At 41.3% G+C, this 14,819-nt stretch overlaps 1 protein-coding gene across 14 annotated transcripts in view; it reads left to right on the plus strand.

Moving 5' to 3' along the window:
- CELF2 (CUGBP Elav-like family member 2) overlaps nt 1–14,819 on the plus strand; it is a 563,629-nt gene that overhangs the window by 479,870 nt on the left and 68,940 nt on the right. For all 14 annotated transcript variants that reach the window (XM_061468608.1, XM_061468599.1, XM_061468594.1 and 11 more), the window contains one exon: nt 6,736–6,784. In XM_061468608.1, the coding sequence (XP_061324592.1) occupies nt 6,736–6,784 (49 nt within the window). The remainder of the gene's footprint in view (nt 1–6,735; nt 6,785–14,819) is intronic.

Raw genomic sequence — 14,819 nt, forward strand, 5'->3', positions numbered from 1 at the left:
CATTCCTCTACTACTAAAATTGTATGAATACCTAACACGGTTTAAATCCCTTAAATTGGGATTTATGAAAGGATGACAGCAAACAATCTTCTGACTATGCCATCGCTCAGGCAGCTACAGCTACTGCTTTGCATTTATTTGTGAGAGTCTATGTGATGGATGGGCATTTGTCCTCCTTTTACCTGTGGATAAACTAAGGTAAATGACTTAAACCGAGAATGGGAATCCAAAGCCCTGCCTGCACCAGTAAAGCAAGTAGGACCACAACACTGGTCTCAGTGCCAGTTAACACTTTCCTGTCCAGTGTCTGGGCATATTTGGGGGAATAAATTGAATAGATACTGGTCCCCCTAAGCAGTATGGATGGACGAGGGCATCCTGCTTTAAGAGGAAGGTGAAGTATAGCTGTGAAAATGGAAGCTGTGCCACATCACTTCTCTTAAGAACCAGAGAGTGGTCCCTTGCCTCTTTTATTCACTAGTATTTGGCCTCAGAAACTGTCCCCAGTTCCTGGAGAAGTTCACTGAAGCTATAGCCAGATATTGACTGTGTAATTTAAGTTAGTTTGACCCTAGAGAAGTCATTCTAAACAGTTCTTTTCAATAGGAAAATACACCTCTTTCACTGCTGGGAAACTTGTATTACTTGTGAGTCACAAGGGTTTAAAAAAGCAAAACCAGTTGGCATTAAAGTGATGTGAGAAATAACATTTAAAAGGATTCTACTGAGAAACCTGATAGCTGAAAGCTGAAACAAGGGGCTGGGGGGGGGTGTGTGTAGAGGGGTCTCATCATTAGGTCGTCCAGAAAAACAATGATCTCTGAAGACAGTGAAAATCATTTCATTCTCTGGTGCTTAAGGACCATATTTTCTTCTTCCCCATTCTTTTGGTAGGTCAGTACATTCCTTCCTGACTTCCAGACTCAGTGAAGGTGTTAAGGGACCTGGCAAGTAGAGATTTGGGTTCTTCTTTTCCTTGGACTACGTGCTCTAATTAAGCTGCACTCACTAATTGGATCAGGAGCTTGGAGAAAACTTTAAATTCATTCCCAGACCAGAGTCAGGCAAAGAAAGTAAATTTTTACCACTTATTCTTCCCCCAAGAAGATTATTAGGATTTTATTAAGGTCTGACATTTCTTCTCTCTCCCACATCCTCTCCTGCCATTTTGCAATTCTGAAATGTACAGACTGTGAAAGAAATCCCCTTTGGCTTCAACAATGATTAATGCTAGCAAGAAGCAAGTCCCAGCGTACTATAGATGACAAGATACATGCAAGCTGTCATCATTTAATCCTACTGCAGTTAGTTTGGTTTGGATGTTACCCGAATAACCCAAGTTCTTCAAATTTACCCTTTGCTTGGGGGAAGGTTTAGCTCAATTCTCTGTTGTGTTTCCTTATGATGCTGTCTGCAAGGGTGACAGGTAAGGGACAAACTGAGCAGGAGCATGGCTAGAAACCTAGAGCCGCAGCAGATGACAGGGAAGAGAGGAACGGGACAGGTCTGAAGAGGGCTACGAGCTCTAGAAATCTACTAATGGCTTTAGAGGGTTGCAGCAAGACAATGAGAGGAATGGCAAGGGGTGAGGAGTCACAGATAACATCCTCCACACACATCCCCCAGACTCCCATGGTGTAAAGTCACACTCTGCTTAACTTTGGAGGACTTTCAGGAGATGGTCTTCAGCTGACATACTGAGCTGTGGGAAGGTTTAGGTACATTTGGGCTCCTTTCTTGCCAAGTGGTTTTCTTTCTTCAAGGCATGAGGAATGACAGGAACAAGGCACATGCAGTCTGCCACAGCAGGAATGGAGAATAAAAGCCGCTAATGGATGTAGTAACAGTGTATGAAGGTGTTTTTTCAATGGGCCATAAAATAATTATTTTCCTCATAGTCTAATTACGTGGTCAGAGTTTCAGAGGCACTGAGGGCACCCACATTTCACAGACTCACAACAGCTGCAGCAAATTGAGCCCGTCAGCTCCTTCATCTTCACTGAAAGGCATTTCCTGCTTTTTAATCACCCGAGTCCTCTGTAAGACAAACATACTCACATAGGTAACAAAATACCTCTCACTGAACCAACTGAGATGGATCATTTAGAGCGTTGACTGCCTTGGCCTACAAACCTTGCTTCACTTGCAGAAATTACTGCTTGCAGGAAGTCTTTAGCCTACCTAGATCAGCTGAGTGCCCATTTCTCTTCAGAAAATGAATGGAAAGCAGGTGCCCAAAAGCCTTTCCACCAAATATATATAAGTGAGATGTAAGGCAAGGCAGTGGTGCTTCAGAGCATGCCGATCCCATGCTCAGCCATGCCTGGAGACATCTCTTCCCCATTCACCAATCACTTAAGATTACTTAAGAACGCTTAAGATTACACCTGATTCGAAGCATCCCCTGACTAAATACAACAAGCCATAAGCTGATCACCTTGTACAATGTGCAAGCACACAATAGTAATCACAGCTAATGACTCTGCTAAATGCTAGGCTGCACACACCTCCTTGTTTGGTGTTTGTTTTGTATACAGAAGGTAACATCGACTGAATAACAAGGATGCCAAGTTACAGATGGGGTTGTGGAATCATATTTGACAGGTGATTCGAGTAATCTGACAGAAATGATGACTTAATCACCACGACAGATTCCAAATTCCCAGATAGAATTCCACCCAGGTTAATCTAATTTCCTTGCAATATTTTTTGCCAGGAATAGACTCTTGGCTGGCTTGTTTTCTCTCATGCAGACGTCACACAGCTTTGACAAGAATGCAAATGGGTTGTGTTATTATTGTTGAAAAGATGACTTTTGAGGCTCTAAAGCTGAGGAAGGTGCCTTTGCGAAGGTTTTGGGTTCCTCTGCTGTGTTTTCTCTAATGAAGTTATATTTACATATGGGGAGATGTACCCTGGAAAAAAAGGGAGAGGGGAAGATTTAACTAGTTAATTGTAATTCCAGGCCATGGCTGGGTCCTGCTGCTGCCCTCAACATAGCCAGTGGCCAGATTCTCATTGATTTCAGGGGGATTTGCAGGATTGCATGTTTCACAACTGTTTTCTTCCCATTTGGTTCCCACCTTCTCAACCCTGCTTGGGATGTGCCCAAGGAGAAGCAGTGCTGTGCTTGGCCTCAGGCTTTCTGTGGCCTCAATAACAGCTCAGGCCATGGATGGAGGCCCCCCTTTGCTGTCAGCGCTGCCGCAAGGCACTGAGCAACCCTGGGCAGTGGGCATTTGCCTGCTCCTGGTTGTAAAAGAGTGGCATGGTGTGTTTTGAGACCCAGGGATAGAGAGCGTGAGTAGGTCATAATGTTTCTGGATGCACATCTGTGTTCAGTAGTGCTCTCTAAAACACTGCTGAGGAGATGCTGTTCCTTACAGCCTGTACTCCAGTCTGGTTTTGATATGCTTATGCCAGAGGAAAGTGTCCATGCTCAGAAAGAACTTGCCTGAGAGCTGTGCTGCTCTCCTTAACTATATAGTCTGAGCACAGGATGATGTTAATGTCTGTAAGTTACTTAGTGCAGTTATTTTTCTTAGTCTTGCCTATTTATTAATTGCAACTGTGCATTCATAAATACCACATTTTCATAAGCAAAGGTTTCTTTAAGCACAAAAGAAAATTTTTCCTGTTTTTCTAAGTGACAACATGACATACTGAGAAATCACTTACCTTGAGACCCATAAGTGTACAGCTTTGTGATGTATAGCTACAATAACAGCTTTCCGATTAAGACATGAAATCCGTCATTTCACTAGATGACATGATTCTAGTGAGTGGCATCTAATTTGAAACAGGTTTATATCATCTATAATCTTTTGGAGGGCCTCGGAAGCACAGCTATTTTATTATTTTATAGCCTGCAGTTATACAAGCAAGATATAAAACGCACAGATTTTCTCTTTTGCTCATCGTAGAGTGAAAGGATAGTACCTATTTAGACTTTGTCTCTGCCCCTTTAATTTCCTTATTCATTGCACACTTCTTTGAGATTCATTCTTTTTTCTTTCCTTTTCTTTTCTGCACCTACTTTTAAATATTTTATGGGTAGAGAGCTTATAATATGTATTGTCACGGCAGTTGTCTCTAGAGGTCAGCAATGAGTTTAATAATGAGATGCGAACCAGTGACTCTGTAAAACCCATTTCGGGTTATAAATGGCATGTTTTATTGAATCTAGTGTTAAAGGTTGTTAACGTATCAATTGGTGATGGTCAGGGTTAAACAAGCTCCAACACGAGCCCTCTTATGTTAGGTAGCTGTCAGTAACGTATTTTTCCACCACCTTCTTCGTTGAAGCCATGTTTGTGTATCGCATCCATTTTACCACAGTTATTCTTCAGTTTAATCTCTCCAGGCCTGACTCTTTTAGTAGTATTGCACCAATATAATACTGTTCAGCCCAAAGGCATCACTCCTGACTTCGGCTTGCTGGTGCAAAGAGATCATGGACCATGGGGTTTTAGCAGGAACTCCTGAAATAAGTCAAAACCCGGATGAAGCTTGCTTCTTGCTTTGTGAACAACAGATTGTTGACTTAGTATTTGTTAGGTGACACTGGTCTTTATCTTGTGACCCTGGGGCTGCAAAAATAACTTTTTCACATGCACTTGGTCCAAAGTGTTTTTCTCTGGTTCAGGCAGTTTGAAAAAGTGAAAGGTTTTAACACTGTTAGAGTTGCCTTTATTCAAAATAACTCCACGTAGGGGCATATAAGTGCAGCTAGAGAGAGCGCGATAGATTCCCTGCCACAAAATGTATGTAGCAATGGATTTGGGTTGGGTTTTTCTCCTTTATATTCCCAAATTTACAATATTCGGTTTTCTTTCTTCTGTTTTCTTGCCGCTCATTTCTCCTCAGAGATGTCAATATATGCAACTATCTCGCGGAACACGTTACATCTTTTTCCTTCTTTCACTTTTCTGCTTGCTGAGTGGACATGCTGCATCACATTCCCATGAATTTGAAGTCTCCTGCAGTGCCCGCTGTATTGTTGATGCCAGTATAAACGTTAAGCACTAGTTAAAGCAGAGAAAAATAAAAGTTCCCTTTTTTCTATAAATTAGATCAAATAAGAATGGTGGCAGACAAGTGCTGGGCTACTAAAGTCCATTTGGGAAACAAATGATTCAAAGAGAACAGAATTGTTAAAATTGAGGCAAATTTGTGCATCCTGGTGACTACATCCACTGTGTGGCTTTGCCTTTTCCTTAGGGCACAGTGGGGAGCTTTGCAAGCAGTACAAGGAATGCATCGATTCAAAGGGCTGGGGAGCATTCTGAACTTTGAGTAAATCTTACAGGAACATTCACAGCCATACTTGATGTTTTCTAAAGAATCTAGCAACTGCGTCCCTGGAGGTTAAGTGGCTCCACCAAAAGCAATGCAGATTTGGTCTTCTGAGCTGCTTTGAAAGCACATTTAAAATGGGTGCATGGATGTTCTATCCTGCTCCGCTGGTTTTGTTTCCCAAAGTTTGCCATAATAGTCTTTTAAACCAGAATTGCCTCTGACATTTTCAGGCAATACTCTGTTCTGCTGCACTGAGAAATGATAGAAAAGCAGAAAGAGCATAGGTTTTTACTTGCTCACATGAAATGGTGAGGATTTGCTGAGGGGAGAAAAGGCAGCGTGTCCCTGCTGCTGCTGGAAGGTTTGTGCAGTCAAATCCCTGCAATTCTGCAGGCCCCTATGAAAGAAAATAAAAGTGGGGTTTTATTGTGAGCTTAAACATCTCCCACATTGAAGCTCAATGTGAGGTCAGTTCTGAAGGCGTCTGTGAAACTGCCACAGAATTTCCCTGCATCCATCAGAGTGGACATGCAGCTGGCTATAACCAGTGTCCGGTTGAAAAGCCACATGCTGATCAGAGGGAGCTCATCTGTTGTGTTGCTAGTCCTGAAACAAAAGAAAACACCATTCATAAAATACTTGGTGGAGTTACCAACAATTCAGTGGAGCATCATTTAGTAATGGAAGCCGAGGACACACTGTATGGAGTGTGCCAAGGTGGGATGATGCTGTGTGATGCTCAGCACAGCATGAAATCAGGGGCAGGTTTCTTTTGCAGTAAGAGTTACATGAATGGAGGAAGAGGCTGAAAAGCAAAATGTATTGGGAGTTTTTATGGAAACCAAAGTTATGCCGTGTTGTGAAGGAAGCTTTATGAATGAATGTATAATGCATTCTAAAAACAAAGTGTAATAAACAGTTATAGAAGTTATTATAGGAAGCGCGAGTCTGTTCCTCTTCAGTCCTGAGAGAATCAGCACGTTTTTTTAATTACAAGCAAAGTTCATTTGTCAAACTCAACTCCTCTGAGTATGTTTGAAATGCTTGCTAGCTCTTAAATTACTTGAAAATTCTATCTTGGTTTTGGCAGTAGCTGAGCTCAAGGAAAAGAAGTTGGTAAAACAGAAACCAAGCAAGCCATAAACTAATGAGGGCTGTAACTTTAGAGGTCTTCTGAAACTAGATACAGCAAATTAAAGTTTTATATGAGTCCTATGGGCCCAATAATCTATTTTTTTTAATCTTCCTGCTTATAAAATGTTTCTTTGCCATTTTATTTTTTCTTAAAAGCCTACAATATAGTATTATTTTGAATTTATATCATTTCAGCATGTTTAGTGTTAATCATGTATCTTTTTAACCCTTCATTAGAAACATGATTCTTGATTTTTTTATGACTATCCAACCTGCCTTACTCTTTTTCATTTTTGTTTTTAGATGCATCATCCTATTCAGATGAAACCTGCAGATAGTGAAAAGTCAAATGGTATGTGTTTAATTTATTTCTGCTTAATTCTAAACTAAAGTGAACACAACATTGTGAGAGTTTTTGTTTTACTTCTTGTGTGGTAAAAACGGTATCAGGTAGTTTGCCTACACCTGACATGTTGGGGAAGATGTTGACCTGCTCTCAACTCCCATTTATCCTCTGCTTTAAAGAAGGAAGTGTTCTGAAAAACAGTTTTCCTTGTACCTGCTGTATGTCACAGCCTGCCTCGCTGCAGACATCTTTCCCTTGTGTTCACTTAGCAGTGAGGTGATGTGGGAGCACCTGGTACTGGTAAGATGGAGATGAAATTTTAATGGTGAAAATAAAAAAGAAAAGAAACAAACCCCATTCCTGTGTTAACGAACCGTGTAAGCAGCTGATGGGCCTCAAACATTTGTCTATAAAGTTAACTTTTAGAGAATGATGCTGTTCTGAATCTGAGCCAAATTTAGCTTTTAATTATATGCTTGGCTCTGAATTGGGAAACCCACCTTGCAGCTCTCTGTATACTTACTCCTCTCAGCACTTGTAAAATGAATGCTATAAAGACAGTAATATTCATTCAGAATACCAGTGTACTGCCTAAGTGGATGTATATGACATGCAAAATAGATGGCATGCTAAATCTATTAAACATGCCAGGTTTGTATATTCAAGGAAATAAGATAATCGAATGGTAACGCAACCTGGCTGTGTGTGACTCTTTAAAAATATATACATGTGTATATTTTGCCCCTTGATTTGTTCCTGTAATTTTCTAAAATGTATGTTAAGGATATCATCTGCCTTCTTAGATTGCAAGAGCTTCATTTTCCCACAAGGCCCACATAATCAGAGCTGGTTCCTCCAACAGGCATCTTTGCACCTCATTAATTAGTAATCAGGGCAGAAGCCGTGCACTTAGAGATCTACATACCTGCAAATGTAAATGATGATTGGGCTCTAAATCTCTCCGCAAGGCTTTTTTAAGGCTTCTCTTTCTTTTTTTTTTTTTTTGTCTGATTGTAGTGCATCCCATTTTCAGGCTTCTCCAAGGATTATAAAGTTTGGAAGGAAATAAAAACTTCGCGTTACGCTGGGTTTCCTATTATGACAGCTCTCTAAACAAAACTGGCCACAAATGCAGCAAATTAGAGCCATTACCCATTTGTAACAGAGTGGTGCTGTCTCATGAGTTGAGTTTTAGCAGTGATTTCTTGCTGTATTTGAATGCTCAGAAGAGAGGCCAAGGCACCTGCATGGACAGAAGAACCAAACTTTTCACGTCCCACTATGCTCAAGGAAAACTTTGCTGTTGGGATCCAAACTCCACTCCCTAGTATTTATTGTGCTTGCACTAGGCACAGTTTTCCCTTCCCAGGAACACTGGCCTGGACCTTCTGAAATATTCATAGCCCCTATTAATTCTTCCTTGAAAGACAAATCTCACCTCAAGTTCCTTGGCAAAGTAGAAAAATAAGAGGTGATGGGCCAAAAATTGACTCTCAATGAGTTACTTGTTCATTGCCTGAAGTTTTTATTCCTAAGGGAGACTGAACATATTGGCAAAGCACTATTGGGAATTGTGCAGATTCTGTATTGCTCTTAGGTCCTCACTGCTGCTGTTACACTGGGGTTATCTCCGTGGTACTCCTGCCTGCGCCGCGCTATTCCTAGCGTGACAGTCGGGAAGGATTGCGTATTTTTGCTTTTCCTCCCATTTCTTTCTTATTTTGAGAAAACACATTGACAGATCAAAGGTAGAAGTTGTCAAATTAAATGCCTTTTTAAATTTAGGCTCCTGGCAGGTGTAGGTACTTCTGGGGGTGGTGAACTCTTCATTTTTAATAACTGGGGAGACAGAAGGCAAACTAAAACCATAATGATGCTAACAGTGGTACAACTCAGAAGGACGGGACGTAGGCGCAGGGTCCATGGAGAAGGTGAGAGCTTGCAAGCAGCTTGGAGAGCAAAAAGAGAAAGAAAAGCAGTACGGGGAATGTGAAGGCCTGTTTGGCACATGTTTCCCATATGCTTCAGACTATACATCTGAGGAGGTATATTATCTGTGCCAAGTTGACAGCAAATTGTAAACTGTACCTCTTCAACCAGATTGGTAAGTTCAAAGGGGAAAAGAAAGAAGGCATGCCGAAGAATCTTGGTTTTCATGATCTGTGGTGTTTGAGCTTTTGAGGAATGCTTGGAACCCTTTGATTTCTGAGCAGCGTTTCTGAAGTTTCAAAGAGGTTGATGAAATTCTCTTGGTCAAAATTTCCAGATAGCTTGTGGAAAGTTATGTAGGAGAGTGTGAACACTTGTTACAGTTCTGAGCTTGCACATATTTGTGAAGGCTTCAGAGACCTGACCAGGTTCCACAGGGAGGATGAGAGGTCCCCTAATTCTTCATATACAGGTTTACAAACATCATTTGCTGTGGGCTGATGTCCCCTCCCCATCTTGAGTCCCTTGCAAGAAAGTTTGAATGAGCACCAGGACGGAATGCTCCTCCTTCTCCATCACTGTTCTGGTCTTTACATGGATGCATCATTTCAGAAGCCTGTCCCTTAGCACAAAAGGCCAAGGCCACCTCGTGGAAAATGGGAGATTGGAATGGAAGAGGCACCTTCTGCACACATTTGCCGTAGTGCCTGGGCACTTCTGCAGGGTTGGGAGTTCGTTAGCTACCTGAAGATCTGTTTCCTTCTAGATAGGAACTGCTTGATCTTGCACAATCATCTTCATACCTTCCCTACATACAGTAGCTCTTGCATCTGCGTTATCTGTCTGCTCGTGCAGATGAAGCAAAGCTTAATTTGTTCCACCGACTGTTTAGCAGCTAGAGTTGATGGAGAAAGACTTTACCTTAAATCTAATTAATTGTCTACCCAGAAGGATTTTGAAAATGCTTTTATTGTTCAGAAATGTAACATCCCTGAAAGATTTTCAGATGATGAATTTTGAGTGTGTCTTGATCTAATTACCCATTAGGTCTGGTCTGACCACCTTTACATAGGTGGTTAGGGTGGTTAGGTGGTTATTTCAACCTATCTACAAAGTCTTGGTTGAGGATTACCTGCCAGAAAAGCATGGTTTCAAGACTTTGAAGGCTCCACTATTGCTATACTCATCCTGACTGTTAACCACTCACAGTATCCGTCTGTTTAAGGATATTTTCCTTTGTTCATACATAGGTGGTTCCTGCACTTTAGTGCAGAAAAGCACATAAACACGTCTGTAGCCAGTAATATGCTACAATTTAGCAAATACTTAGATGTGTCTTGGATTAAGATTTGAATACAGTCAATACTTTCAGGCACATATCCCATAGACAGTTGTCCTGGGTTCATGACAATAGTATTTGTTAAGCAGACCAAAGCATCACCACTTTTGGGAAAATGACAAAATTCTCTATTAAAAAAAAAGGGGGGGGGGGGGGGTTGTAGCTGAGTAATTTAAAATTTATTTCTATTTTATTAGTGAAAACTGGAAAAAATAATTTTGAAATTACAAGTGGCACAACTTTGCCGCTTTGGAGGGAATAATTAAATGCCATATGTTAGCGCTAACACATAGCAAAGTTGATAATTAATGCAGGCAGCTCTGGATCCAGGTGTGACTTTGACAGATTGTATGCAAGGGGTTTTTCACAGGCTTACAAATAGGGATAAAAAGTCTGTTTTCCCCCTTCCCTTCTGGATGGAAAAGAAAAACAACCCAAACACAAAAAACCAAAACAACAACAACAAAAAAAAACCTTTATACATGATTAACTATTTCTTGATTTGCTCAAAAAAGAAGGCGACTTCTGGGTGGAAAATGCACTCTGTGACTGCAGTGCTCAAATACGTATAATAATGGGTTATAATTTTGATTTTTTCAGACAGAATTTTGGGGTTTAGAAGAAAGAGAATGGAAGCTTGTCGAATCTTCAGGGAGATTTCCCATGATTATTACAGGGTTTAATTCCTTTGTACCATTCAGAAAACAATCTACTCCCTTATTCTCCTGGGCTAGCACAAGCAATCTAACCCGGCCTGCAAGAAGTGCTCATTTCTGAAGCAAATTGAGTAAAGCTAGAAAATTAGACCCTTCAGGATGTTATTCTGCAAGTTGGATGTAGTGCTGTCAGAAGGCAGGAGGCTCAGATTTAACAAAGCACAGATAACCTTTGATGGCTGACGTAGCGCTCTGGATTCCGACACGATGCTTAGGCACCCATGCTAGTGATTGCAGAGCTCGTCTTGATGGCATTATGAGATCAACTCATTTTAAAATAGATACCAACACTGGGTTGCTGTGTTCAGGCGAAAAGATTCCCACCCAAATACATCAGGCTGAGCACTGGAAGTGTCGCACTAACTGCCCTGGCAGCATAGCTAATCTGTGTTTATATCTTTGGGTGGATTACAGATGAACCCATAATTAGTTAATCAAGGTACTGGGCAGCTTCACACCTTCCTTCATGTAGCTAGAACTTCAGACCTGGTTGCTTCTGCTCCATCAATGAGGGGTACTCAGCCACCCCATGCTAGCTGCTTACACATAGCTGTATCTGCTTCCTGCCCGCAGAGGTGCAAAACAGGCAGAAAGTACAATTAGGCCTAGGAGCAAGGTTAAGAAAGAATGATATCAAATGTTTGCCAAAATATTTTCATTAATTCTATAGATTTTGAATTATTGAAACCTACCTCTAGTGTGGGAGAGAGAATTATCAAGCAGCGGTGAAATGGTTATGAGATGTGTGCACACAGACATTTGTGCCCTGTTATCCTGCCCCCCAGCCATCTCCTTTGCTTGAAGTACTCAGAGCTCCCAAGCTTTGTCCAGTCCCCCCGAGCTCATTTGTTGTTCCTGCAGCTGGAGCTCAAGACATCCAAGTATTACCATGTTGACCAACTTTTGGGAGTTGACTGGAAGGTAACAGCCCTGTCTACTGTCAATAACAAGGAGGAGACTCGCATGAAAACAGCCATCCCATCTAACTGAGAGAGGCAAGATCCGTTACTCTTTGGAGGAGCTCTTGGTGCTGACAGCAGCCAACTGATAACATTTTAGCTGAGTCTAAAACTGGCCACCTAAATGTAGATGACTGAAGTTAGGCAGGATGGCTTTGGACTACCGTCATTTCTCCAAACAGCAGTGGGTAGCACTTTTCCCACTCTCAGTGCCTTGTTTGCATGTGTTTAATGTTGAGCTCTTCATTTTAGTGTATGGGAGCAACCAAACACAAGCAAATCAGCAGGCTTGTCTATCAAAAGGGAGGTTTGCTAACCTCTAAACATGTTTGACTTGTACTTCTTGCAGTCTGTTGTGTATTTGATTCTCAATCTATGCCTGCGTGGCAGGTAAGAATTCATTTTAGAAAGAGAGAAGTGGCTGACCAGAAATGTAGAAACAAACCCAGTCAGCCAGTCTTGCAGAGGTAAAAAAAAGCATTTCTTCTGCATGAGAATATGTTGTTAAAAGCTCTTTCAGCCTAATAATATCAGATGTTCTATCAGATGGAGTGAAAACCTGTCATCTTGATCCTGACAGTTGTCCCTTTAAATGTATTTTGTGCTGGGCCCCTAGCCAAAAAAAAGAATAGCAATTTTCTTAAGCCTCAACACTGATCAGCACTGACTAATAGCACTGAATGCAGAGCACGTCATCATATCAATATGTTTTCTGTACTCTGAGCATTCTTTGTGAAATCTGCATTTTTAAGATGTACAGTACACGGGAGCTGGATGTTTAATTCACTATGAAATCACCCTCAAGCTTCAAACCTGCAAATCATGTTAGTTAAATGGCATATTTATAGGTTTACTAGTGAAACTGAAGGAGGCCGGTGGGGAGTTTTTCGTCTGCTACTCTTTGGAAAATTAAAACAAAGCCTTCCTGTTTGCATTTCATTTCTTTTGAATCTCCATGTGAATCTCCTTGCCTTGAATCTTTGTCCTTGCACCTAAGCAGGACCCAAGGTACTTCCAAGGCATTTGTCCAACTTGGCCAGTAGCTCTTTTTAAGAGGGTTGGGATCTAGTCACCCTTAGGGTAGACCTGCACACTGTACTTCACACCTAAAATCAACCCAGATTTAAATGGCTGATACTAGCTGACTCACAGGTAAAAGAGGTTCATAACACAGAGCAGAAGGCAATGCTTGGACCCATGCTTGGCGCCAAGGCTTCCTTCAGCCTGACCTTGGTGTGTGGTAAGGAGAAATCCAGCTGGGTCTTCATACCCTTTTCTGCACCCTGGCTATAATGTGTGGCTGTTGTCGAAGGGACAGGCTGGCCAGGGGTCTTTCTCCAAGAGATTACTCAAGGCAATATAGGAATTGTAGGCAGCCAAGAAACAGGCATCCTTTCACCAGCAAAAGTGACTACCTAGACTCTCTTGTGTCTGTGAGCAAGGCGAATCAGTTTAGCCGTCCTTAAAATGATTAACAGCATCAGGGTGAATCATATCTTACTAATCAGATGTAAAGTTTCATTGTAAGACATAAATATGTATTTATATATACCCCCCGTATAAATCCCAGCTGGCAGGTCTTATCTGCAGTCCCACGTATTCAGCTCCGGATCTGTATATAACGGGCTCATCCCATGCATTCATCGTTTGTTAACCCTTTCTGGAGGGTTAACCTGCATGTGGAACCTCAATATGAAGTGTGAATGAAAATGTTGAGTCCTGAGGATTCTCTGCTGAGGAAAATGTCTTCTCCTGGGGGTTAGATTCACGTCAGTTTTCTTGCAAGCTTGCAGAGGGAGACGCTTGGATTGCAGGGGCTGGTGTGTGGTTTCGATACTGAAGAATGCACAGTCTTGGTGTTTGCTTGCATAAAAGCTACAAATACCTTTTAAAGTCAGCGATTCTAAGGAAAAGAAAATCATTTCAAGCACCTCTCACGATCAATAAACATGAACCTCTTCTTTTTATTGTTGGAATTATTAAATGCACTTAAAGCGTTGAAGTATAACACAAATAAAACCCTGTGAAAATGGACGCTGTTTCTTATTCCTCAGCTGCAATTTATTCCATATGACAAACTTGCACAAATAAAGCCAGGAGAGTTGGGGAGCGAGAGAAGATTCATTATATTCCTTTTTTTTTTTTTTTTCTGTAAGCCCAGAAATGAAAATACTTCATTACAAAAATAATTTGCACAATAATAGAAATAAGTAAGTGCACTGCAGACTCTCTGGAGTAAAGCTTTCCTTCTCTCTTTGCTTCCCGCAAACTCTGACAGTCTGCTCATTAACAGTGAATTGGATTTACATGCCATTTCAAGAGAAGAAGAAAGCTGTGCTGTATACAGTATTATACAGTAGCATAATAAGCACTCAGATTTTTGGTTGGAGGATTTTTTTAGATGGGAGGGTGCATTTTTAAGTCTTTTCAGGGTGATTTAAGCTTTTATGGTCTCTTCCCTTTTTTACAAGAGTCCACACAGCTTTAGACCCATAAGTTTGAGTTTGATTAACAGGACTGCATGTGTCCTGGTGCAGCAGTCCAGCTTTTGCGATTTTGGTGACAATGCAGGCAGGAAATACTCTACCAATGCTTCAGGTAAAGCACCTTTTTCATGGGGTTTTGCAGACTCAGCATCAGTTTGAATCAAAGGGTGTTAAAGTGTTGCCCTGGAATATGCCTGGTGTCCTCCTGAAGGGGAGAGGGCTGTGCAGTCTGAAGTAAAAAGCAGGGAAACTGAATGCATTTTTTCTTTCCAGAGCAGTCATTACACATCTGCCTTTTGAGTACCATTGCATTAAGCTGGCTGAAATTGAAAGCTCAGATAGAAGCTGCTCTCTCAAAACATTTCTTAGGAATCTTTTTCATTAGCTCGTATCACTACACGCACAATCCCTTCTTTGCCCTCACCCCTGTCATGATTTCTTTCATACCGGATGGAGGTGAGGGGATTTATCTGAACTGGAGTCTATGCAAAGATGTCTTTAAAAGTCTCTCTAACAGAGGATGCTTTTTTCTTAGAAGCTGTGATGGGGAGGCATATGCAGAATGACTAAGGCAGCCAATTACTCCTTTATATAAACAGCAAGCACCACTAG

This window comes from Pezoporus flaviventris, unplaced genomic scaffold, assembly GCF_033815535.1.
Source record: "Pezoporus flaviventris isolate CSIRO_AGI_PZ_B2104156 unplaced genomic scaffold, CSIRO_AGI_Pfla_v1 ptg000049l, whole genome shotgun sequence".
NCBI classification, from domain to species: Eukaryota; Metazoa; Chordata; class Aves; order Psittaciformes; family Psittacidae; genus Pezoporus; species Pezoporus flaviventris.